The sequence below is a fragment of the Morone saxatilis genome, unplaced genomic scaffold (assembly GCF_004916995.1).
Source record: "Morone saxatilis isolate NCDOM2014 unplaced genomic scaffold, NCSU_SB_2.0 Contig20, whole genome shotgun sequence".
In the NCBI taxonomy this organism is placed as follows: Eukaryota; Metazoa; Chordata; class Actinopteri; family Moronidae; genus Morone; species Morone saxatilis.
The window spans coordinates 14,765,515-14,793,216 of NW_023339763.1; the positions used below are offsets into that span (position 1 = coordinate 14,765,515).

A 27,702-nucleotide genomic window follows, 5' to 3' on the forward strand; every position below is an offset into this window, starting at 1 on the left:
CCCCCCCCCAAACACAAACACAAACACAAAGCAGTTCCCCCCGAGCGTGTGTTACGAATTTGGATTTAGATTCTTGCTCATGAACACTTCAGCAGAGACCTTGTGTGCCAACATGGGAGCTTGAATCCAGCCTTCACCCTTGCTGCTACATTCACTATGTCAGTGGGTGTCACTTAGAAACAAAATACACTTGGTTGCAACAGTCAGTTATGTGATAGGAAATCCATCAAATATGGAAGAAATATGTTCTGAATTTTGATGTCAGCTGTAAAATGGTGCTTTAAAAAGAAAAGGTCCATCGGGAGTGACTCAGCTCAGAGAACTGGGAAAACACACTGGTGTCTGGAGGATGAGCAGGTAGCAAATACCCTGAAGTTCATGAAGTAGTCAGAGACATGAGGCAATTGCATGAGTCATCTGTTTTCTGACATTAGAGACAAACTGGTCAATAATTACATAAAAGAGTATTTTATTATTCTGTTGTCCTTGAAGTGGACGAATGATTGGTGATCGAACGGCCGCAAAAATGTTATGGATGTGACGGAATCTGCCACTTTCACATAGACCCATATATGGTTTGTTTAATGTGTTATTTTACAGACAACCGCACACACACACACACACACACACACACACACACACGCTGCCCATCAGTCACTGCAAATGAAAGAATGAGCGAAAGAGAGGCAGGTGCATTATAAGCTATAGGCCGGTATATTCTCATACCACTGAAACCTCTTAATGTCTGCACTGGTGTGATGAGTCTGGATAGATTGAATCAATGCAGAGAAAAAAATGCTGCTCTTGCTCCTGTGGGTTGTGCTTCCATTAGTCTTGATGGAGGCCGGAACCCGAGATACCGGCTCTAATCTATTTTGGAGGAATTAATGCTGTGTGAGTTGTAGACAAAGGGCTAAACCAACAATACATGCTAAAGATCAGACATCAGTAGACGACAACAGACGCTGTGTTTTCAACGAACAAAGGGTAAAGGGTAAATTGAGCAATCCAAGATATTTTTTGCTGTCATGTTTGATGAAACTGGGCTTCTCCTCTCCTCCTCCCTGTAGGTGTTATATCCCTCTACATTCCTGCGCAGCAACAGCAACATTTTCCTTGCAGAGGAGACAGGAAGCAGTCCATTAATCTAATCAGCTGTCTACCTGTCATAACACTGTCTGCTCTCCAGGTCGACCTCTCTTTTAGGTTTAGAAAAAGACATTATGGTGTCTGGTGCACCGTGGTGTTGTTGATCCTAGTTTAAAGGTCCTGACCTGTATTCTCAGTTAGCGTCTTACTACGAGTAATCAGGTTTTATATGAACGTCAAACAGTTTGGGTTATTTCATGATGGACTTTTTGTTTTGTCTGTGTGATTACCATCGATCTCAAGTGGAAGGGACTCCCTGGTAAAAGTTGATGTCACATACTTCTGTGCACCAATCACAATTTAGAAACAGCGGGATCAAACAATAATGAAGGTCAGTTGAGGGATTGTTTGCTCCTCCACACAGTCCTGATGAAGCATATTAGCTGAGTTTTTAAGTGTTAAATGATTAATAAATAAGATTTCTTTTTTTTTTTTTTTACAAAACTTTAAATTTGATTTTTGTAAAGGATATCAAATGATTTTATAATTATTCAATTACATGTTTCATGTCAGGCAAAGCTTGTTAAATGTGAAAATTATGGTTGTTTAGAGAATTCAAATATACCAAATATATCAGGCTGGGTTTTGTAGGGAAATAAGAGTAGAGTATAATATGAGTATAATATGATGCAAAGTGTTGATAGACTATTATGCTATAGTGTCACACAGTGTTTGGTGTAGTGATGTGTAAAATGCTTTTCCAACCTTCTTCAAAGCTACAAAAAAAATACATTTATGGGGAAAATATAGTTTGTTGTTAATGTTTTCAATACATGAGTCAGATCCTTTTCCTAACAGTCACCCCACAGCATTCAAGCAGTGTGTGTGCGCCACCTGGAGGTGAGAATCTTTCACTGAATATGAATGTGTTCAGGAGCTGCAGCAGTAACAAGAATATAATATAAAATGGACTTTATATTGCTTTACAATAGTTATTGATATAGGTTTATCACATTTGTATCCTCTGCCTTTATGGAGCAGGCTTTCAGACGTTCACACAATAAACTTAAGTTGTTTTTTTTTAACATTTATTTCAGGACACCGTAACATACCATGAATATAATAGTGAGACATCTGTTACAACACAACACTAACAGGCTCATTCATTCACATTTTTACATATAATATCAAGTATATAGTCCACAACATCACACTGAAGAGGTAAGAGATGGAAGAATGCCTTTAACCCCCTGATATACAATAACAGTGCTTCTGTCCCTTTACCCATGTGCATGATCCCATTTCATTAATAATCGGCATTGATCAGTGTCACATCTGGGGGAAAAGAAGCGTTCCACTCTTTGTTGCAGCTATTAGTTAAGTGCAAGTACAGCACCTGATATGGCCCACTGATTGTAACCACAACATGAGGGTGTAGTGATCTATAAGTGCTACGCAATGGGCTGAGTGAAGGTGTTGCTACATCCGCAGAGCAAACCATATCTTCAGGTGTCTTATGGGATTCCCGTACTGCATTTTTTTTTTTGCAGCAGACGAGTCAAAAATCAACAAAACCACATTTGTGACATTTGTGCAGGTCATGGAATGTTTAAGGGGACGTAAACACAGAGGAATTAAAGGAGTTCAAATGATTGAGGCAGACATTCAGAACACGGGCCATTTAATCTGCACTATGTTGCACTGCACTGGGGGGTTTGGATGTTTGGGAGAGGAACTGAGGGGGGAAGAAATCTCATTCCTCCAGGGTCCGGAAGGAGTTTTGCATGTCCTCCAGCAGCTGTGCGAACTCTGCTTTAATCTTAGCTTCGCCATCCTTAACAGGGTCCTGAAGAAGCAGATGAGCGTAAACAGGCATCAACAGAGAATAAGTTATTGATCTTGAGTGATAAATAACATAAAACATCACAGAAAATGTAAGTAAGCTGAAGAACAATCGTGTACCTTGAACTTCATGGAGCTGATTTTGTACAGGGTCTCTCCCATGTGCTCCTTGATCATGGCCCAGGTGATTTTGTTGTCAGTCTGCGCTGTGGACTCCACAGCGTGTCGGGCCATGTCGTAGAAAGAAATCATGTTTGAGAGGATGCCAACAGTTTTGTAGAAGGGGCAAAACCTGTGTGTGTAAGGATGTAATACTCAGTTGAAAGACAATATTTACAGACACCTCCCCTTCATATCCACTGATGATCAGACGTTGTAACCTTGTTTAATGTTAAACTAATGGACCACATTAGTTTTTCTATTATTTCCACAGAAATCACTCGTGTCTTTAAATAATGACTTTGCTGAAGCTCGTGTCTATATTTATGTTTTCAGGTTTTGGTCCTCAATTGCTGTGTGAGATTAGCAACTTCAATATTTACAAAATTCAACATCATCATTGTGGATTGTAAAAATAATACAAAGGTGGAGAGCTTCTTCTGAATCTAAACGACATGCATGTTGTGGCTGGTGAGTTGTTTCGTCTTCACCTGTCGTAGGGAGTATAACCGTTCTGCTGCAGGAAGTCGTCCTTAAGGAGCTTCGCAACCTCTAGAGTGATTTTATCAGACTCAGCAAGAGAAGCCTGTGAACAGAAAAAAACATTGTTTCAGAGTTGTTCATTAACCAGGTTAGCATGCAAAGAATTTAAATGACTTGATAGGTCTGTCAGAAGCCTCTTCTATAAAACACAGGTTTCACACATCAAATGCACAGATTTACTAGCTGTAAAAATGTTTTGAGGCAGTTTGTCAGTCACTTATTCTAACTTACAGACATTTTGATGGTCTGACCGCCATGTGAATTCACCTGATTAAGACCTAAGGACCACAGTGTCGTTAATAAAGTGGGTAAAAGTGTGCAGGGTTCTTTGTTTATTCAGTCAAGACTTTTTGATCCAGCGTACGTCCAACTGAACTCTTTAGTTACTTTTGAGGCCATCATTCATCTTATACATGTGATATAAACTGAATTGTCCTCACCTTGCCTACAAGCTGCACAATTTCAGCCAGGTCCTCCTCCTCCTGCAGAATCTCCTTGGCTTTAGTGCGGAGAGGAACAAACTCAGGGAAATGTTTGTCGTAATATTCATCCAGAGCACGCGTGTACTTGCTGTAGCTAATCAGCCAGTTTACAGAAGGGAAGTGCTTTCTCTGAGCCAGCTTCTTGTCCAATCCCCAGAACACCTACGAAAAATAAAACAAAAAACATTGACACGCGCTCAGAATAACGCACAACAAAGAAATATTGGCTGCAATGTGAACTGAGCCAAATCTTAGGATCAAGGGCTGAAGAGAACACTGCCGATGGCGTACCTGAACAATTCCCAGTGTGGCTGAAGTGACAGGGTCTGAGAAATCTCCACCAGGGGGGGACACACTAAGAGAAATTCAGAGTAATTCAGTGTAATGTCAGTCAAATATCTTACATGCCTTCATTTGCTTTGTTAGGCTGCCTACTTTTCTTACTCCTACTCTGAGGTCTCGCTGTCAAAGACCTTTTTAAGATCCAATAAATCTCTAAAGATGCCACAGAACAACATATAACTTAGAGGTATAGATAGCTATTGCACCACTAAAGGTAGCTACAACATGTGGTGCAGCTGCAAGACATTATGTTGTGTCGTTTCCAACCATCCAGGAAATTCATTTTGAATGCTTAGTCTGCTTCTAAACCATGGAAGTAAGCAGTAACTTAGCAGTACTTGTATGTCTTGGCAATATATAGGCTAAAACATGAAAAACCAACAGTATGTAATGTTAGTGCACTTTCCAACAGACGACATTATTTTCCCTGCTTGTACGGACGTGTACTTACGCTCCTACGATGCTAACGCTGCCTTCTCTCTCTGGATTTCCCAGGCACTTCACGCGTCCGGCACGCTCATAGAAGGAGGCGAGCCTGGCGCCCAGGTAAGCAGGATACCCACTGTCTGCAGACAACGACATACACAGCTGTAACCGCTTCACAACTACTGTCTCACAGCGTCTTAACAAATACAATCAATCACCTCCATCATGAACTTACCAGCAGGCATTTCGGCTAATCTTCCAGAGATTTCTCTCAGAGCTTCGGCCCATCGAGATGTCGAGTCGGCCATCATGCTCACATTGTAGCCCATATCTCTGAAGTATTCGGACAGTGTGATACCTGCAGAGGTAATTATATTTAATTTATAAATGCTTTTAATGGATTCTCCAAACAATTACAAACAGGAAAGAAACAAAAGGTATTTACTCAGAGTGGGATTTCAGGGTGTTTTAAGTTTCCCCATTGTTTATTAAGAAGCAAGAAAGGGACAACTAACTTCAATTAAAGGGAAATCATGTAGTAGCATTAAAACGAACAATGAGTGTTCTGTTTCATATGAATAGTTGGTACCTGTATAAATTGAGGCCTCTCTGGCAGCCACAGGCATGTTGGATGTATTAGCAACTAGCGCGGTTCTCTTCATGATGCTTTCCACCTTGCCATCAACCTCCATAGTAAGCTGTTGGGCGAGAGCAGTATTAACAATATACAATGAATACACACTGAAGGGTTTTTTGGGCTCTAAAACAAATATAAAATGAAATCATTCATGTTTACTTGTTTATTCTTTTTAAATATATCGGATCTGAAAGCGACCCAGTGAAATATGTACACAGCAACACAAATATGACAAATATGTTTTTATTCTTCCACCAACCTCGGGGAAATCCCGCAGCACCTCAGACATTTCATTTCCACGCTCGCCGCAGCCCACATAAACAATCACGTCGCTGTTGGAGTACTTGGACAAGGACTGCGAGATCACAGTCTTTCCACATCCAAAGGCGCCTGGTATAGCAGTGGTGCCCCCCTGCACACAACTGTAACAGCACAAATGAGGGATCATATGCCGCTTACAGATCTTTAATCATACAGCATTAAATAAGCGGCTCCACACATGTGAACCGCAATCAGTTGAAGACTCTCTATGAGTGTTTATAAAGAATAAAATGTTAAAGTTAAAATGGAGGCTGAAGTCGTGACAATCTCGAAACCAAATCAGAAGAAACAGTCAGCAAACCACAGAGAAGCAAACTATAGCGCACAAGGACAGACTGATGAGTATATTTATATAAATAAATAATTATATATATATACACTTCTATAAAAACACAAAGATTTCCTGCATCCACAACTACAACCGATTGTTTAACGTCTGTGGTTATGAAAGCAAATGAGTGCACAATGTCCTCTTGAGGGGACTACTTACGGGAAAAGTGCGTCCAGAACTCTCTGACCGGTCAGCAGCGGGTGATTAGCAGGTAGCTTCTCTGTGACTGGGCGGATTTGTCGTACTGGCCAAACCTGCACCATGGTGAACTTCTCTTTTACGCCTTCAAATTCGAGCTCCAGAACCACATCCTGAATGCAACAAGATCAGAAAATCAGTTCACAGAAAAGTTTGATCCAACGGAGGAGCATTTTGAATCCAACACTCACAGAAATGTCATAGTTTCCAGGCGGGGCCAGGTAGGTGACAGTGCCTCTGTTGCGAGGTGGAAGCATCAGCTTGTGCTTGATTAAAGAGTTTTCAAACACCATGCCGTAGATGTCACCGCCTGTCACGTGACTGCCAACCTGGATAGGAGATCACATGACATTAGTCAGAGAAGTTGCATAAGAGAGAGAGAGACATCCAAGTCCACACCTCAACCAAATTTTCTTTACCCGAAGACTCTGGCCGGGGGTAAATTCCCATTTGATGTCTTTGTTAAGAGCACTAATGTTTACTCCTCTTGGGATGTAGATGCTTTGAGTGAGGTCATTGATGTCTTTTAGTGGACGCTGGATACCGTCAAAGATGGAGCCCATGATTCCTGGTCCCAGCTCCACGGAGAGGGGTTTTCCTGTCCGAAGGACAGGGTCACCGACTGACACACCAGCTGTAACATTAGGTCAAGGAAAACAAGAAAGAGAAGGAGAACAACTGCAAGACCATCACATTCATACTCCTGTTTTCTATCAGAAAAGTAGCTCTAAAATGTGTCTAGTAACATGGCAGCAGAAAGGATACAAGTCTCCTCATAGACTTGGATAGTTGCCATGTCGCCCTCTAAACGGATGATTTCTCCCACCAGCTCACTGTGACCTACACGAACCAGCTCGTACATGGCTGCTCCTGCCATCGCAGTAGCTGTCACCACTGTTGATTGGATAGGTTTGAAAAGAGAGAGAAAAATATAGAAATTGTTGTAATGAACAAATCTGGTGGACAATGAATGTGCAGAAAATCATCAATCATCTGCATATTTTTACATTTACTTTCAAACTTCTATGAAAACATTTTCTCCTCATTTGTTCTGTGGAGCAAACAAACTTATCTTAATTATGCCTGGGTCATTTTTATATGGTGAAAGGAATTTAAACCTTGTTAAAGATGTTTGAGTTGCTAGACAACTGCTAGACAAGCAATATGATTATTTAATATATACCATGAGCTGATATAAATGTGTGTACTGTAATTTATCATATAGTTTATACTATGGTAGCTTCCCCTTTAATATATCTGGGAGTAATGTGCCATTGTAGGCAATGTTGCAAATCAGTGAGCAAGAACTGTATTCTGGCAATATTAGATTGTAATATGATTGCTGCATAAACGTGATGAGCTTTCTTGAATTGTTTTGTCACCACATATCGTTATACATCAATCAAATCACAATATGAAATTACTGTAATACAGGATTTTATCCATATTACCCACCTGTACGGGGAGCTACAATAGTGGGAAAGGTTGTCACAAATATTTAAGCCTTGCCTAACCTATAGTAGCTGGAAGAAATGACGTTTGACCCATCAGATGCTAAACAATGCAATCTAGCCATTTAAAGAGAAGGCCAATAAACCAGACCTGGTCCAGAAACTCCATGTACGTATCCAAACTGGCTTTCTCGCTCCTCATCCTGGATCTTAGGAAGTCTGGAAGTATCCATTTTGATAGGTTATGTCCTGCAAAATCCCTTGAGGAATGGATACAAGACAGACTGAACACACAAACCTCTGACACATACACATTATGTAGCACATCCTCTTAGCTAGTGATACAGTTAACAATGAAAACGTGAACGTCAGTCTATGGCTTTACACACCTCGATCAAATGGACATTTAAATGAGCACCATAACACATTAGAAAGTGGCAGCAGTGTAAGGTCACAGGCTAACTCAGCTGAACCTACACATGGATTCGCCTTTCACCCAGGGTTGGAGATACGGTAGTAACGTTAAGCACTGTTCGTCGCTGAGGATATGTTTAGCCAGATGGCAGCATAGTGTTTGTTACTACACACACGGAACGTATGAGTAAAGCTGATTTGTGCGTATAAGTCAGGCAGGTTAACCAGCTAGCAAACACTAGCTATCTTCATCATCATCACAAGGTAAATTAAGGATTATTCACGAAATATTTGGCTCAAGATTTGAAGGTAAACTAAAGCAGTAATAAAGCCACTATAAATATCTTACCTTGTCTTAATGTGCAGTTCTCCAGGTTTGTCTCTAACGTAGCAGGCAGAGGAGGAGCTTCACTGTGCTAATCACCTGCTAGGCACCGGACTATCACGGGAAGAAAACATCTCCATTGTGGCTCAACCGGTTTTCTCTGTTCGAGCCTGCCGGGCTATCTGTAGAGCCAACATGGCGGCCGACGATCAACAGTTTCCTGGTAGCTGATAGGTTCCGCCGGTCTCCTCCACGTCCACCGGGCGCATTACTGACCTCTGCTGGATATATATGAAACATTCAACTCAATTAAAGAGCTACAATTATTTCAAACCGTTTTTAATTAAATTAACCGATTTTTACACCTTTTATTAATTGTATTTTAGCGTGTTGGCCACGGCTCTTTACCTTGGTAATGACCTTTATAATGTGACTACATGGTACTAACTACATGTGATATCTTTGTACTGATAACTACCTCATAATAAATACATAGTAACATGAACTGGAAGTGTTATATTAATAATTTTATTCAATCTTATTATCTCATATTATATGCCAATCAGTTACCACTGTGTTAAATGACTAGTAATTGAAAAATCCACACAGTTAATGTTAAGATAATAACAATATCAGAGGCTTGTCTTAAATATGCCTTGCTGCTGTCATGTGCACACTCACACTATAAAACATACCTACGCATAACTAAAATCCAAACACAGTTATAATATTATTTACCATTTAGGTGATAAATATAGCTACTGAAGGACAATAGAGAAGGATAAGGAAGAGGAAGAAAAAGACAGTAAAAGAGAGACAATCACAACATGATTTTCTTGCTGATATTGAAATAATTTAATAATATGTCAACATTTTCACAAAAAATAATAATTTATGGCAGAACAAACTGTATTCAGACTGGCTATGATACCCTACTGCACATACTGTGGGACAGTGAAATAATCACAAATTGAGGTAGCAATTACACAATGTCTCATGGAATTATTCACTCACATAATATATGGCAGAGTACATTTAGTCAAAAATATTACCAGGAATGTGTGATTTTATAAAATGATAAAAAAATAAATACTGAAATCTTTGAAAGTTTTACTTAATATTGCTATATAACAGGCTGTTTTCATAGCAGACATGTTGACTTATAGGAAAATACCAGGACCCTGAAACTGAAGCAGTTATGTAGAATTCAGCCAATCATTTTTATTATTTATACCTGTGCTTTTCCTACTGTGACATGTCAAAATCTTTAAAAGATCTCGTACTGGGACATCGGTTTTAAAATCTAGTACACATTTCATCAATGGAGTGATGGGTATGGTGTGTTCAAGGTGTCAGTTAGGAGAGGGCATTTTATTAGTAGATTAGATTTAGATTGACACAAAACTAATGGCTCACATTTCATCAGTGGTTAATCAATGAATCAGTGGACTGTAGTATATCTGAGAATTCACCTGTTTCAGAAAAATGGTGCAAACTGCTCACTTTGCAAACTGCAATTATCATCATGAGAAAAAACATGTAGCTGCAGATTTTAATAATATAAGATGAAGTAAAGGTACTCTGCAGCAGTGGGTTGGTATGTAAGGCCCACTAGGGGGAGCCAAAGCGAGGGATTCACAGTTCTGTTTTATCTGCACTGAAGATCCAGTAAAGCAGAACTTCAGCCAGGTGCTAAACTTTTGTGTTTGGTCAGTCTGACCACTCATTTTCATCCAGCTCAGAGTCATCTTCAGAGTCACTGTACTCCACCGCAATGCGTCGGGACAGGATGGTGGCCACGTCGTTCCCCACCGGCTCCCGCTTGTTCTGCTGCTCCTGCTGCTCTTGGACCTTCTTCAGCTGGATGCCTATAAAGGGCACACATCAGGTGTATTAAAATAAGATCACATATTGTACACCTGTCACACGCAGGGTCACATACAGAACAGGATGTAGTTTTATACAACCATGTTTGCTTCGATCTGACCAGCAGAAAACCATGCAAAATAAACCACCCCGACTCACCTATGCGGATAGCGGACAGCAAGTCACTTCTTGCACCCCCTACAGGTTTAGTCTCAGCTCTGCTGCCTTCGCTGTGTCCTGCTAGGTGCGAGGGTGCAGCTGGAGGAGGGAGAGGTGGAGGTGGGGGACCTGGGGGAGGAGGGACCATGCATGGCCCTGGAGGAGGTACGGGTGGGAGCGGGTAGCCCGGGCCTACATGCACGACTCCATTATGTGGTGTTGGTGGTAGTGCACCCAGAGGAAAACCGAAGGCTGTCTGGGCTGATGGGATGGGTGGGCCCTGCGCAGGAGGTGGGGGGCCGGAGCTGGTGGACAATGATATAAAGAGGATTATGTTGCAGTGGAAAAGTGATATTATATTTAACTGTTTCTCTGATTATGCAAACAACAAACAAACATACTTGTAATCTGCAGGTGGACGCATTGAACCGTTCATCCGGTCTGCAGCGTGAGGTTCTGCTGTGGCATACGTTACTCTCTTGTAGTTGACATCAATGCTGTGGTATTCATGCTCCACAGGTGGTGAGGGGTGTGCGTTCCCAGGCACGTAATCATGTGACTTGGCATAATTACAAGCAGCGTGGGTAGGCACTGGAGGGATGGGGTAGTCTAGGAGGTCAGGCCTGGATAAACAATGAAAGAGCTTTTCATTCAGATGTCTTCACATATCCAGATGGTGGATTTTGTTGTTATAAAATCAAAACTGAAGCTTTACACAACAAAGATAATTGAGTCACATGGTCCTATTCATGATAATACCCCCTACTGAACTCCTGTTTAGATATTATTTCTTCCAATCTTTGTCATTTTGACTGCATCTGCATATAATTCAGTTATATAATCTATTTAAAGGTGTGTTTTTAAGATAAATGTTGCCTTTTTTCATATTTGCAACTTATATATAGACATATAGACGGAGACAAACAGGACATGCTATGGCATCACACTCAAGACAATCCTTATTTTTATATTTTATTATGCAATTGTTAACATATTATCCTAATACTTTTCATCATGAACACGCCAGTGGATATAAAACTCATTCCATTCCATCTAAAAACCCAAATTTCTCTACTTTATGGCAAAAAATAAGCACTAACCTGCCGTCTGGAGAGAGCGACCCCTCGGACGACGCCCCTCGGCGCAGAGTCTGCGGATGGCGGTGATCCGGACGAAGCTCTTTATCGAATGCCATCATGTTCCACTCTTGCCTGCGGTTTCTAACCTTCCTCACCTTCTTCACCTCACGCTGAAGCGTGTTGCTATCCACGCATCGCTTCTGTTCCTGGGGAAAGTAGATGGAGGGACAGACAAGGAGTAAAACACACTTAATAAGACATAAAGTACATTTAAAAAAAGCTGTGGTTAGAGTGTGCGCTCACCCTTTGCCTTCGCCTTTCTTTCCGTTTGTCCTCTGTGTCCTGAAGCATTTTCTCTTTCCACAAGTCAAAGAAGTACGACGGGTCTGAGTAGAATTTCATTGCATCAGTGGAATCCTCTCTGTAATTAAAAAAACAAAATCCATTCCACATGAAATGCAACACTTTAATTGGAAATGCAACCTGTCCAGATGTTTTTAAATGCACGCAGTACCTGTAGGCAGAGAGGGTGCTGAGGGGAGGAGGCTTGTCGCTGCTGTTGTGCATCTCAGCCACAGAGTTTGGAATGCTGCCTTTGGACAAAACCTGCTGGTCCTGGACAGTAGAGCTTCTGAATGCCTTCCTCATGTTTATGTCCTGAAGAGATACTACAAAACAATAGGAGAGAGGTTTTAATGTAAAGCACGTGAGAATGAATGAGGGGAGCAGGAAATACAGTATCAAATCAAGAGACATGCGATTGGCAGTGAACTAACCCTCCTCCACACTGGAGTCCAGCTGGGTGACCTTGACAGCCAAGCGGTCAATGCGGTCCTGGAGAGAGTTGGCACGCCCGTAAAAGGTGTTGGCCTCATTAAAAAGCTCCCCAAAAACATTTTCTGCATGTTTACCTGCAACCAGAGAGGAGAACCAAATGGAAAAAAGGAAGAAAAGAAAAAGGAATTAAAGAAATACAGCAACTTCTGTGTTCAACTATTATTACTACGACCAGTTGGGTTTCTTATTTGATGTTTGTGAATGCATTATATTTCTCTGGATTATATAACATTAAGTGTTTGGTCGCCGTACATAAAAGCATGGACGGCACCACAGTAAACAGCTCAGATCCACTTAATGTGGAAGCTATCATTAGACTGCTTCTGTTTGTGTCTCCGCCCACTGCCTCTCTGTCTTATCTGCCTGTGATACAAAGCTTTACGGTAAGCTCTAAGCTCCTGTAACTTTACTAAATCCACACACACACACACACACACACACACACTAATGTCAGAATCCATGGACCAGATGTCCAGGAGTAAATTTGCTTCCCAAAATAGTCTTTCCTTCTACATGATTCCCTCTTGGTCTCACATATTTCAGTGCTACTTTGATATCTACACAACAAACACATTTATATATAAACATCAGCACACTTCATCAAGCATTTAAACCAGTCCACTTATGTACAAATTGGCCGATTAGAGTGCAAAGTAGATAGATAGTACCGAGTACAGTGTTGGATGACAATTAGGTGCTAATTGGCCTTTAACATGATATATTATGCTGTTTATGTGTCTTGTAAAAGCCTAATAAACAGCAACAATAACCTCAAATTGACACTGAGATATATGGTCTCTGTTTTCTGATTATCACCTTCCAAGGATTAAGAAAATGTAAACACTCCTAACACAAAGTAGTTGTAAGTCAGTATGTCATGGTCAAATCACCTTAGAGCCTACAAGGAAGTTCTGATCTGCTGCTGCGTTACGTCACAATGTCATGTCACCGTCCACCATTCAATGTCTTATAATTAACTTGTTGTTGTCTTATGGTAATTTGGGCTGATTTTGCTCAGGTTGATGCAGTTGTCATGAACTAAATTTACATTAGATTAGAGAGATATAAATATATAATATATGAATAGTTTACAGGCAAAGATTTGTGGCAGTGGTTCATTGTGTTGTGTGTAAACCCCCATCGCTGGACAGCAGTGTTCTACTCTATCTTCAGCCATTTAACTCTTCCACTTTAATGTAACAACATAAACTGGCACAGTAAGCACATATTGCTAATGTAAACACAAAGAACACAGGCCTATGTAACTCACCACTAGTATTAGCAAACCTAGCTGACTGGTAACGTTACCACCGATGGCTGAACCTGACAGAATTAGACCAGCTCCCGCAGAGTGGGGAAAGGAAGCTTTGTTTACTTAGACTCTATGCATATGGCGGTGTTTTCTTTATACTGTGACAGTTTTAATGTCACAGTATAAAGTCTTAACTATTGCAATATATTGACTTGTAACCTTTGTATCGTGATACATATTGTATTGATATTCTTGCCAATTCACAGCCCTACTGAGTAGTGTTTGTGTGACAGTTACAGGGAGATGAGTCACACAGCTCCCCTCCTGTAATGATCTCAGGTTAAAGAAGCATCTGAACATGTAACGATACATAGCTAAACATGAGTAACTGTGATCTTACTCAGACTACTGAGCTGGCGGATGATGGCGGACAGGGTGTTGTTGGTTACACATTCCAGCTCGTTGCCAATCCCATCAGGCACTGCACTGTGGCACAGGTGCCGAGGCTCGATGTTTCTCTTGACCAAAGGCATGACTTCTTCTCACATCTCGGCCACAGCACCTGCTGGGGGGAGAGGACAGCTCTGACAGCGCACTGGATGCTACAACCTTCAGAGTCAGCACATGAATCCATATTTATAAAGCAACATCGGTGGTAGTCAAACATGGTGTCTAAATACATCTGTTACACTGACCTAATGCATTAAGCATAAAGTCCAGGTTAAGGCACATAACTGTTACTGCATTGTTATTGATTTTCTACCAAATAACTAGAGTAATGATTTCCAGCATTTAATTTGAAGTTATTATTTCACAGGTGTCAGATACAAATGCTAATTAATAATAGATATTAATAGTATATTCACATTTAGTAGATTTGTTTGATCTAAACTGAATTGAACATTTAAGTAAGCAGTTGATAGGCTTGCTATTCTTTTTTGTTTTGATCATATTAGTCTAAAAAGAGTGGTATATGGACAGCAACAGAATCAAGCCTTTTATGATTTTGTCATATTTGATGTGTTGAATATTGGGCCACTTGCTGTTGAATGTCACAATTTATCACCACCTGTCAAAGTGGTACACCTATTGTACGTTATTGGGATTGGGCTTTTTTTTTTTTTAAGGATCAAACATGTTCGTCAACAGCAGTTTTATTCAGACAGCTTATTGTGAAGGTGTGAAGGCAACAGATGTGACAATTATTAAGTGAATTTGCAAGTCACTTTACACTCCTTTATTACATGGACTTGAAACAAGGGATTGAGTGATTGCCATTAATTACAGGTAGGGGTGAGACAATTTATCGTCCCTTTTACAATTTTTATGTTCTGTGCACCATGGCAAACAAGTCAGAGCGAACCCCTGGAGTTTGGTTTCACAGGGGAGTACGTGGGGCTGCTTAACTGTCAGTAAAAGTAGGAATTTGGAGCTATAACACCAAAAACAAGTTCAAGTTCTAGCATTTTCAAAGGACCAGTGTGTAGGATTTAGTAACATCTAGTGGTGAAGCTGCAGATTGTAACTAGCTGAACACTACTGGCGTCTGGGAACGAGAACGAGTGTACAGGAAAAACTTCAGTGCTGAAAAATGCAAAACACTAAAGCAAGTGTTTGGTTTGTTCATACTGGGCTACTGTAGAAAGATGGCAGTTCAACATGGCGGACCCTTAATGTCTGTAGGTAAAAAACAGCTCATTCTAAGCAAACGAAAACACAAGTGCTATATTCAGGTGATTACACACTAATGAAAACATACCTCTGAATATTATATTTCCATTTCTGCCAATACATCCCCCTAAATGTTACACACGTTTAACAAATATGAACCAGGGTGTGAAGTAACGTTAATAATTCCAGGGGTCAATAACTCATAATAATTCAACATCAGTGTTCTTGATAGCTACATTAAGCCAAACCCTGCTTCAGTTGTTAACTATTAAGTTTAGGTAAGCAAACAAACAAACAAACAAACAAACAAACACTTGTGTATTAAACAAATTATCCAGTTTTCAGAGTGGAACCATAGAGCGGCATTCTCTTTCCCATAATTCACTGCGGGGACCACTGACAGTATATATAAGGTCGGAACCGGAAAGTTTAAACAGCCAACAGCAGGTCACTTTTTCAACACATGAAACATGTAAACACCAGAATATAAACACAACAGTATCCACCCTACCATAGACAGGAGCCTTTGGGGTCAGCTGGTCAGTTGGCACGTTTTTTTTGTTTCGTTTTTTCCACGTCAGCACGCTGGGACGGAGCAGTGAAATTCGAGTCCAAGCTGTTTCATCCAAATTAAACAGTCTGTCCGCTGGCCCGCTGCAGTCCTGTGTTGGACAGTGGTAGTAGTCATCTCTGCAGGGCGGAGTTCACTCTGAAAACAAATCTCTCCGGTCCAAATCACAGCTTGAGCCATGAGGGGATTTGATCAGCAGATTTACTCCCTGTCATCCAATCACAGTCCATGCCAGTAGTTTGACATCCTGTGTTTTATTTCAGGGTGTATTAGGCCTATTTTCATGCTCTATAAGTCTTTGGCTGCCTTCTATTAATTGGATAAGTAATATGGTAATTCTTAAAAATTATTTATAGTAACAACTAACAAAATCAAGGCTTTTATTATCGATCAATGTGTTGATAAGGGACTTTTTTATACTGGATTTATTGGTAAATCATTGAGAGTAAAAATGCCTGTCACAGTGTTCCCACAGCACAATATGAAGTCTTAAAAGTAGGCTACTTGTTTTGTCTGAACTGAAAAATAATCAATTTATTGCTATAGAACACAGAAAAGCATATTTTTTGGCATTTAATTAATCTTTGATATATGATTCATTGTCATCAGCACTAAAATAAATGGCATAGAGCATTTGATCTGCATAATGTTCTTAAGGTCGAAAAGTGCATCTTGTTCTGCAGCCTTTGAGTTTCTTCCATGTACCCTCATCATTATATATATATATATTTATATATTGCAGCTGATCAAAAATTTGTGTTTTTTTTATTTAACCTTGTTCAACTTTTCTCAGTTTTCTCTCTGATTTTTGTTTCAAACTATCCACTTGGCATAAACAGCAGTATGTCGGTCCCAGCCGGCCTATTAACATCTAAGTGGGGACGACCTGGATTAATAGTGAAATGAAACACTCAGCATTTGATTTGAAAGCTACACACACACACACACACACACACACACACACACACTGCTCTTTTCTCACAGATGGCAGCATCTGGATTGTGGGACGGACTAGTGTAACCCAGATATAGGGGCTTAAATCTTTATAAGTAGCACATCGTGATTCTATAACTCATAGTTGTTTCACAGAATTTTTTTTAAATCTGACTATAGATGTAATCTGCATGGGTGATGGTGGGTTTACAATAGGTTAACTTTTTTTTAAGAGTGAATTTTCAGCACGTAAGCAAACTTTACATAATACTTTTCAACGGGTGGAATAAACAACGAAACAGTGTTGTGCATGTGTACAACCCACACACTAAAAAGTGGTAAACTAAGAAAAAGTTAAAGATGTTGCACAGATCTGCTAAGACTTTGCAGGAGGAAACAAAGTTTGACCTCAAAATCCTCACTGAGATCATCGTGAGGCAGATTATTAAAACAAAAAAATAAATCCAGAAAGTTTCACATTGAGGAAGCCGTCGTTCCCCATCCCCACCTCATTTTTAAATCCCCCATTCTTTTTTTCAACCAGGCCTTTTAATGTGTAATCTGAAAGCTATTTTCTGTTTCTGTCTTTCAGTACATGTTCTCCTGATGACGTCAGTTTGCTATTAAGCCTAGAAGTAAAGCATTTCAATAAGGGGTCTTCCATATTTTAGACAGTGCCATAATCTCTTGGCCAGCTCAGAAGTATTAACCCCAATACAGTACTTACCCTCCCCATTATCACCATCATTGACCCTGCTGGTTTCACACAATGTAGCCAACCACCAGCTTACCCACTTACTGCACACCGGCCCAAACACTAACACCTCTATCATCCATTACACACAGACACCCAGACTGCCTCTCCTCTGATATTTGTCCTCCTATTATGGCTTTCTAGTCCTACTCCATATTGATCACTGCCAATGCCTTGCCAGTTATTACCTAGTGTGAGTGAGTGCCACACACACACACACACACACACACACTTGCACACACTGAGCTGTGTGATGAGTATCAGTGTTTATATCCTTAACAGTCAGTTTACCTTACATATTTAGCTATTTATGAATATTTCATATTCACGTTACCTTGTGGTATCTATATCAGTCTTGCACGTGTGTGTGTGGCTCTAGAGGGAGTCCAGGTCAGGGTTATGTAATCTAATCTAATGAAAGTTGATAACATATGTTGCATTAGGAGAAATGTACTGTGAGCATTCGCAATTTTTTCTAAAATCCATCTTTTGGAACTTTATGGAAGTGAAATCGTAAAACACTGGATTACTCTGTTAGACTTAGCCGATATTGGATAATGGAATGGAAATTACATAGGGCTGAAGTATTCAAATAGCAACATGTTTAAGAAATAAAAGAAATAACCTTTTTGTGTAAGTAAAAAATAAATAAATGCAGTTTAGAGACTCTTAGGGACACCCAACCTGCTTTGCCCGGGGGCCACTTTTACTATATAACAGGAAGACTGGGGCCACTTAATGAACAAACATTTATATAATTTATCATATAAAATTAATTTTTTAATTAACTGACTTATTTATTCAACTTATTAACTAAATTAACTTGGTACAAGGGTTGACACTAGGCCTGTTCTATGTTCTGTGGCTCTGATTGGTTGTTTTCTTGATTGTCGCTCTATCCTGTAAAGCTAAGGTGAAGCCAGATGGTGCAGCAGATAGTAATATTGAGATATTTTTCAATGACAGATAATTTTTTTTTTATTACTGCATTTAATAGCTGCAACTGTATTTTTAGTTGTTACAATTTAAAGGCTTTATACATTAAACATAGCTGGTACTTCTTCCAGCCTGCAGTCACTCAAATGCTGGAATGATTCATAAACATAAACTATAAACATAAACCCCTACTCTCAGGAGTTTTTGTTTTTGAGAGAATGAAGCATATAGCATATTTAAGCTATTTTAGTGTGTGTATTTGTGTGTGAAGGCTAAGATGCAACTTCTCAAGTAATAGCCAAGGGAAATTATTGAACCTTTACTAATTGGTATAAACAAAAACAATCCCAGTGTGAATCAATTTATTGTGAGTTAGAAAATGGTCGACAGGCCACTCATCACACTAAGTTGAGTATCACGGGTATAGAATTTAGTCCTTGCTCATACTCTTCACCTTCACTTTTCACTTAGTGCCATCTGTTGGTTATTGTTATTAGCACACATGAAGTTAATATCTGTCCTTTAAGGTGATTTCAAGAATTTCTAAATATATATTTAAGACAATTTTACAGCTATGTAATGTGTGTAATTGTTTTGAATTGTTAATATTGAAAAGTGCTATGATGCTTGCACAAAGATAGATATGTTTAAATTAATATATTTTTTTTATCAAGCAGACCCGGCTGCTGATCAGCTATATGTGAGCGATATAGAGGAAGTTAAGGAGCAGCACTCGAGGTGACTATTGAGTCCTACTCTTCCCCTGAGCTTCGGAGTTTCACACACAACCACAAATCAGGTAAGGGATCGACTTTTAAACCAACTGAATAATCCATAAACACTTATGTAAAACTTTATGCATATATATTGTGGTTAATTGCGCATTTTCCTTTAGTATTTGGATAGGGAAAAAAACAAAACAAATTGATGTCCATTTACTAGCTTTTTTCAGAGCTTTCAACCATAACACATGGTTTTCAGCAGCAGAATGAGTTTGCTCAGTCGTCATGGAGATGGATCTGACATGAAAACTCACTAGTGTTATGATTTCATCCATAGCACTTTTAGGATTGTATGATGATTGTAGTTTGACAGAGCAATCCCAACCCAGTTCAAGGTCCACTTGCTAGTTTTCTTGGAAGCTTTCAACTGCACATGTACCATTTGGGGGCTTATTTAGTTTTATGTTTATTACTGAAGCTTAGTCAATTTATTAAAAGAATGAAAAATCCCTCTGTCTATAAAAATAGTTACATGTATCTAAGTATCAAATTATTTTGGGTGAGGATATTAACTGTACAGTTTCTCTTCTGCATTGAGAAATCATTCAAATACACCATTCTTTACCATTATAAAGCTATCATCAAGTAATTATCAAACTGTTTTTTTCTCTTCTTATTTACAATGGCTCTTTACAAAACACAAAACCTTAAATTTTCCCATAGCAGAGTGCAGCACACCACACGACAGTGGGAAAAATAATCAGCCGGAGCTTAATGCCGTATCAAAAGCCTCACAGTTCCTGAGCAGCCGCCTTTAGAGGGGGTGACTCTTAGAATGCCTCAGCTTGTTTGTCTCATGGTTTAAGTGGTGCACATAGCCATGGAAAGATCATTAAATCACTGTTTTACCACTTGGCTTAATCCCCACAACAAAAGGGGAAGATACAAAAAAGAGAAAATGGAGAGAAAAAAGTGGTGGGTGAGATTAAGTAGAAACTTGATGGATCTAAACTGACGGCTCTGTTTCCCAGCGTTGCTAAGGGGAGTTAAGAATCTTGATTCCGCATCTCCCAGGCTGTAGAGTGGCTGCTTATCGGACATTCCCCGTTACCCCTGCAGTGGCCAGCCGCGCTTGTAGTGTCCGCTGCTGTGGCCATCTGCCGGATTACCCAGCAGGATATATTTTTATAGAGAGCATCCTATTCACATCCTGCCTGCAAAGGTTTACATTAAGGTTGAACTCGGGTGCACTTACAATGGCAGATGAAGTAAGCTCTATCCTTCTTACAGCACCCCTCCCCATCTTCTCACTGTTTGGGAGACTGATAGCACTTGGTTGAAAGGGGCTGCTTCACCGTGGCATAAAAGAGGATCTCATGCAATGCCACTGTCTGCTGCTGATTTTTTTTCACGCGCGCGACAATAAAGTGGTGCCCAGCATGAAAAAAACATTTGTATGTGCCAAGTGCGATTGTTTCTTCTAATAGGCATCAACAGGCCAACTTCTCTGTGTTACCATACAGGTGAACTCATTCCTGGGAAAATGTTTTTTTCTTTCTCAGCCTTGTAGGCGCGATGGCGTCCCCTTTTTTCCTCGGCCTAACGGGATTAGTCGTGCCAGTGCTACCCCGGCTGTCACGGTACTGTCTACTTCCCATCTCTCTTCTGGGCCTCTAATGTGATTAACCCATTCCCTGTGGTCCAAATGGTTCTGGAAAGGGGGGAGGGGAAGAGGGGGGCACCTCCTTGGCATGTTCCTCCCCATGCCTAACTCACCATCATTGGCACCTTTGTCAGGCAGGAAGGACCGAGGTCGAAGGTCCGTTAGGGTGCAGAGACGAGTACAAGTGGCTGAGGAAAGAATTCATAGACTCAGACGCTTACAGTTTAAATTGTAAAGTTATTAGTGAAACTTTTTAAATATTAGATTAATATTTGTCCTCAAATCTTTAATATGGATCCACTTGCTTATTTGTACATATAAACCTAAGATCTCATTTTACGAAGGCCTCTGTGTTCGAGTCTGATCATGATCTATTCAAACACCTCACTCATTAATGAAAATCTGTTCAGGCTGATTTGTATTATGGCTTTTGCTTTCACAGACATCAGCCCTGAATATTTACTGCTTGCTTAAGTGGAGACAATAATGATTGCCTACGCCCATCATCTTGTCAAATGTCAGTGTTGTGGGGCTTCGCCTGTTTAACACATGTCACGCTCATTTTCGACTCATCTGTCGCAAGTCTTCTTCGGGGCATCTGCTGCACGCAGAGGACCACATGCCCTTTGCCACCGCACAGGAGGGAGAAGCCTCCGAACCAAAGGGCTGCATACAAAAACCCAGAGCTGCAATCACCTTTACAGTGCAAACACTTGTCACTTCATATTTTTCCATGTGTGGTGATGTACAGCATACTGTCGCCTTTCGGTATAATGAGGAAAATTCATTAGCATGTGCATGTCTGTTAACAAACCAGACTCCTGTTTGAAAGGCACGGCTCTAGAAGATCAGACTTGTGTTTAAAGAAACATCAACAATTAAAAACATGAAACCAATCTATTACAATAATGTTTGCTCAAATTCCATATTTGTTCAACTCTTTTTTATATAAATATATTTAAATATAAATAGTTTAGCTGCTCAGAAACAGCTTTTTGGATGTAAAGTTTGCAGAAAACCCAACACAATTTACACAGTATCAATCAGTTGTTGCACATAATGGCAGCAGCACAACAATTAATGCACATAAAGCCAAATATCTGTGAATGTTAGCTAAACTAATTTAAACTTTTGTTTTTGAAAATTACAGATAAATGTTCCCCACACCCTTTTCTGTGAAAAAAAACTACAGTTTCTGTCCAACACCATCACCGTCATGCTGTGTTCAGCAGTGCTTCACGTGAGTGCACAGCTTCAGTCAGGCGACGACACGGAGAATTAGGAGTCTTAATTAAGATTTTTTACAAGTCTGCATGTGCTGTTCATATGCAAGACAACAGACTTGAATAGGGCGGGGTGTGGTGGATCCTTAAACAGCTGCCTGCTCTGAAACAAACGCCAAAGTTAACATGAAGCTTCACACGATGAAGGAATGTGTGTCACTTTACTTTTGCCACCAAAGATGGCCCATAAGATTGTTTATACGTCTGTGGAAACTCTGTTTGTTCATATATCTGCATTAAGAGTCCATATTTATATTTTAGGCATGAAAGAGCAAAGAGAAAACAATTCGACATTGTGGCTGAAAGACAATACCGTGCATGAGGGGGTAGCGCCCCTTGTGTGGAGATTTGGTGGGTTTCCAATCCTGATATCCAGCCCAGCACCATGTAATGGAAGGTGACACTTATTGTATTAGTAGGGGCTAATGAGTGTCTAAAAGCCTGTGTGACTGTGTGCGCCGAGGAATCTCATCGTGTGTGTTTGGTGGCAGGAAGAAAGGACAATATCTCTGAAAAGTAAACGAGGCCATAAAGTGCAGCCTAAAGAAGAAGAACGTCCATCACCATCACCGCAGATCTCAGGAGGCACGCGAGGCCTTTGAGAGTTTCAGTTCTAATAGAGATATAAAGAGGAGAGAATGAGTAGCCAACTTTATTTGATGCCCAATCCAGATTATTTTAGGCGGGTTAACTAAGGCCCAGAGCCAAACCTTTCCTGTTATCTTGTGTCTAAAAACTGTTAACACATTAAAAACATGTTCCCCAAGAAGACAATATTCACAACATTCACAGGTGTATTTTACCTCAATAAGTCTAAATGCCACAAATAAAAGCAACACTAAAGCAAATCAAACTTAAAATTGACCTTTACTTTATGTATGTGCTTCATTAGCATTTGATGCCTTCTGTTGTTCATGTTAATATAAGGGAGACATTTTTTTGTGCCTCTTTCAGACAGAACAGAGTTTAGATGAAGTCAAGTCCTGTGGTAGACCAGCAGAGAAGATCAGTGTTGCATAATAGCAATTTATTTATTGCATTTGTGCAATGCAATGTTTATAAAGGTTTATCTTATGATGTTATTTGTAATATTCCTCATTGAATTGTGTATTTAGATCCATAGACTACAATATATTACAGGCTGGCAGCCACAGATTAAAGCATTTTTATATTATATTTAGTTGGCAATATTCACAAATAATTCATAGTTTGTTGGAGTGATGATGAAGTTATACAAAACTGATCAATATACTGACACATGCGGTCTAAAAAAAAACAGTAAAAGGTGTAGTACCACTTTCTAACCACAAGGTGGATATCTAACTAAATGAATTGGGTATCACTATCAAGCCGGCAATGCAGTTCGTTTTGCTTTCATAAGCTGTCCATATAATATTATTCATACTCTTCAAGACAAATCTCTTTAATAATGTAAGTTTTGCAGGGATGATTTGTGAATAGTGTTTGCATTCTACTTAAACAAAATACAATAAATATATTTTAGAGTCACACACTGAATTGTCAGTGGACTACTACAAGCTCTTTCTTGAATCTTTGTCATTTAAAATATGTAAACATCTGTTAGTGGAGTCATAAATAGAAATCCAATGCAGATATTCTGTGGTTTATTTGTTAAAGCTGGAATGGCCTCGGCCAATATGTAAAACATGATTATATTTTTTGGGGTTTGTTTGGGGGTTTCACTGAAAGTTGTAGGTGGGATAAAATGTCCGTACCTCTCGTAAAAGGGACATGAACATTGCCAGCCACTCAACACAGGCTCTCAACATAGTCTCCATTATGTGCTGTGACATTTGCTGTTTATGTCTGACAGGGTTACAGAGGCACTAAAATCTGTTTACCATGAGGACAAAGTCAGAAATGTGGCTTGAGTGTGAAATGCATACAGGGCATGGCTTGAAGGCCTTTCCTTTTCACACTGTGTCCTCTGCTGTCTCTGTGCTAGATTCAGGTCCTCGAACCGTTGCTCCCTTGAAGAAGAGAAAAGGAAAATGTCATGAATATTTTAAAACAGCGGCTGATGGGACTCTATGTCCTCAGTGTCACATTGAGGGTGATGGTCTAAATGGTGGCAATACAGGAAGTGGGACAGAAGTATTCAGTTATTATTTGTGCTGAAGGACCCACATTTCTTTCTTGTTAAACCAAACAATTACCATTTTTACTGTTAATGTCAAATTGTTCTTTGACTTATTAATTGTTGTTTTGATGATGTGTGATAATGTGGTGGAAAACACACTGTCCCTGAAAATGTATGATTGCTAAATTAAGTGTGTGACATTGTTTTTCAAATTTAGATCATGACTCATCAGTGGGCTGGTGGAGATTTTGAATGGGTTTCACCAATTGAAGCCCTATTTAGCGTATTGTTACTTCCCCTGGATGTTTGAGTGTCAGCGTTTAAAATTGTGTATGTGCAGAGTGTGACACTGGAGAACAGTTTTCACATTCATCCTCTCCTTTCAAGTTTCTCATGATCACCTAATGACTGTGGAATAACTATGGGAGCCAATCGTGGTTCAATGATTGATGTGGAGATGTAAAATGTCCAGTGCACATACACATAGACATCTTGTGTTCAGTGGGTAAACTTTTTAAATGGAAACATCTGGATTGTTCAATGATGAGCAAAGGAGCAAAAATTATTTTACTGTGGAAAACTATTTTTTAAGCAGTCACTTTATTCATATTTCTTAGAAGTAGTCTGGCAGGATCTTTCAAAAAGGTTTAGTAAAGAACAACTCTCACTTAAGCCCACGTACTAAAATACTGCTTTTAAAGAAATATTGTAAATGAATTCAAGCTTTAGTCAGCAGTAAAATACAGTTTCAATATCATATCATCTGTAACAGATGATTCATTGCTGCACCACAGTCATCAAATACGGTTACTGCAGGAACTACGTGTTTGTATTTAAACTTGAATTATGTTTCGTAAATCCACCAGGATACTCTATTAAACTGTGTAGCACGAAAAAAGAGTTTGAAAACACCTGTTATGTGATGTAGGATACATAAATCTAGTGCTTAGTGATCTATTGATTTACATTCACATTTACCCTTTGTGATTCACTCTAATGAGGAAATGAATGCCCTACTCTGCTTCACATAGTAAAACAGGGAATTTTGCTTCTCTGTTCTGTAGAAAAGTGATTTATTATGTGAAATATTCCCTGTAGTGTGACCAAAGTAACCCTGTGAAATGTACAATGAAAATGTTTTGATGAAACTACCTGAGAGCAAATTCAGAGATCAGATTGGGACATACAGTCAGCTGATTCAGCTGCATTTTAGCATGTACAGACAGAAGTACAATTTGGCTGAAAAAAGTCACTTCAACACATGCCATCATAATGTCTTATAACATCAGCAACTTAATCGTCTTTGTCACTGTAGTTCCCTCCAAATATTGTAGGCAAGTGGCTCTCATCTCCTCTTTAGGACAAGTTAGCCACAAATAACAGCAGCCGAGTGTGTTTGGCATTTTTACTTGTTTAGTATCACAGGTACAACCCATCTGCAAGCCAGTGCTTCTACTATACTTTGTACATGTCACTCCACAAATGTTTGCTTTAGTTTTATTCTTGGTCAGAAATCTTAATGTGGTTCTCTAACCCAAGAGTACCTTATTGCATAATGCTTTAAAGGTGCAGCAGCTGTCTGTATGATCAGGTAATTCACCTTCCGTTGCAAACCCTAACCCATTACTGAGGAAATCCAGTCCAATATTATAAGACATTTAAAGGGTTTTAATAAATGTTTTAACATTTTCAGATTATAATGATTTACAACGTTATTTTGAACCCTACTATAAGCAACACGACAGGCTTGTGTTCTTTCACTGAAAAAGGCATTTGAAAGTTATAATCCAACACTGGAATTCTTGTCATTGTTCCAGCTTCATGAATGGTCTAATTTGTTGCCACATCACAGATGTGCCATTTCACAATTGCGGCCGATTTTTGGATGCTTTCACCGATGGGTGCCTGTGAAAAAATAATGTCATCAAACCAGGAGGCTGTCAACTATCGGCACATGGCCCACTGGAGATAGAATGACATCAAGGAACGGGAATGAAAGTGGGCTTTTTAAACAGGCCGGTGCAGGCTTACACTTGGTACACAGGTCAACTTCAGTGCACTCATCTGAACGTAACTCAGGTTGACACAATTTGACCTCAGCTGATACCCCTCTCTGCTGGCCTTTGTTTTCTTGTTTTCTCCTGGGAATTGCATTTAATACTATCCTTAGTGATTCTATAAAAATTTCTAGTCTTCTAAGCTCTCATTTCTCAACATTTGCTTTTCTATTATTTCCCACAACTCCGTGTCCTTTCAGAAATGGGCCTTTGTAGGCCTTTGCTGAGGCTGGGGGTCTGACAGAATTGTTTCTCTCAGCCTGGCCTTCAAAGGAAAAGCCCCTTTTAGAGGCTTGAATGAAGAGGCTATTGTTGTTAGCTTTACTTAGATGTTTTGAAATACAAACATTTAAAAACTGTATCTTTTAAAAATATATAATTTAGAGTTGATTGTAAAACACTTGCGATGGTGTTACCTTTGCCAAACTCTAAATATCAGTAAACTTTCCATAAGGCGGGTTAAATGACAAGCTTCACTCATTGGTCTTTAGAAACAGTGATTCCAAAGATTTCACAGTCAAATGAACAGCAAAAGATTAATATGTTTAATGCTGCTTAGCACAAAGGTAGTCTAATCTGTGCTTTCTTCAGTGGCTTTAAACCAGGGCGTCAAGCAGCGGAGTGGAGTATCTTAAACAACTGTTTTAAATAAAGCACCATCACCTGCTCGTCACACAGGTGTCTTCTCACTTTTACTCGGATTTTTACTTCATAGTTTGTATAAAAGGGAGTCGGAGCTTGTGTTTGGTTTGAGGCTCCCATAGCATCAGATTTACTGCCATAAATTAACTGAAACATGTCCGATGATTTATTGTAGGTCACTTTATTTCCAATTTTAGATTATCTTTTTATTTGTTGACGTCATAAATCATTAGAATTCAGTGATTACTTCTGAGGTTTGGTTTGTTTTTTCAAATGTTAAATCGTAATTATGCATTTATTCCATGTCCTGTATCAATTGCAAATTGCCTAGACTTATTTGAATTGTATAATTGTCAGCAAGCTTTTAATTTGGTCAACAAAGCAACTTTATGATGAACAACATAAACTAAAGTGTACACACTGCTGAGTTTTCGTACACCGCCAGACACAAAAAATCCAGCACCCCCGTGGCCTGGCAGTGCTTTTTCATGTTGTTGGACACAAAGTGCACAGTTTTGAAAACGCATCTAAATTCTTTTGAGGGAGAATAAAAAAAAAAACACCCATCATTTAGAGGTAGCAGGTGGATGATTGTTCATGGTTGACCGATCGGAAA

The 27,702-nt window shown here is 39.6% G+C and overlaps 2 protein-coding genes across 2 annotated transcripts; both read right to left on the reverse strand.

The window, feature by feature from the left end:
• Window positions 1-2,793: 2,793 nt before the first annotated feature.
• Window positions 2,794-8,738, reverse strand: LOC118331994 (V-type proton ATPase catalytic subunit A-like). Its single transcript, XM_035667112.1, has 15 exons — window positions 8,585-8,738; window positions 7,973-8,081; window positions 7,136-7,264; window positions 6,790-7,004; window positions 6,562-6,699; window positions 6,332-6,483; window positions 5,780-5,942; window positions 5,473-5,581; window positions 5,119-5,241; window positions 4,909-5,023; window positions 4,407-4,470; window positions 4,074-4,277; window positions 3,582-3,676; window positions 3,052-3,223; window positions 2,794-2,935 (listed from the first exon to the last, which is right to left on the reverse strand). The coding sequence occupies exons 2-15, from the start codon at window positions 8,052-8,054 to the stop codon at window positions 2,843-2,845; spliced, it is 1,854 nt and encodes a 617-aa protein (XP_035523005.1). The 5' UTR covers window positions 8,055-8,081; window positions 8,585-8,738; the 3' UTR covers window positions 2,794-2,842.
• Window positions 8,739-9,473: 735 nt separating this feature from the next.
• LOC118331876 (wiskott-Aldrich syndrome protein family member 3-like) lies at window positions 9,474-14,286 on the reverse strand. The gene is made up of 8 exons (XM_035666967.1): window positions 14,154-14,286; window positions 12,441-12,575; window positions 12,179-12,332; window positions 11,968-12,085; window positions 11,686-11,870; window positions 10,987-11,208; window positions 10,586-10,890; window positions 9,474-10,428 (listed from the first exon to the last, which is right to left on the reverse strand). Exons 1-8 carry the CDS (start codon window positions 14,284-14,286, stop codon window positions 10,271-10,273), a joined length of 1,410 nt encoding a protein of 469 aa, XP_035522860.1. The 3' UTR covers window positions 9,474-10,270.
• Window positions 14,287-27,702: the final 13,416 nt, after the last annotated feature.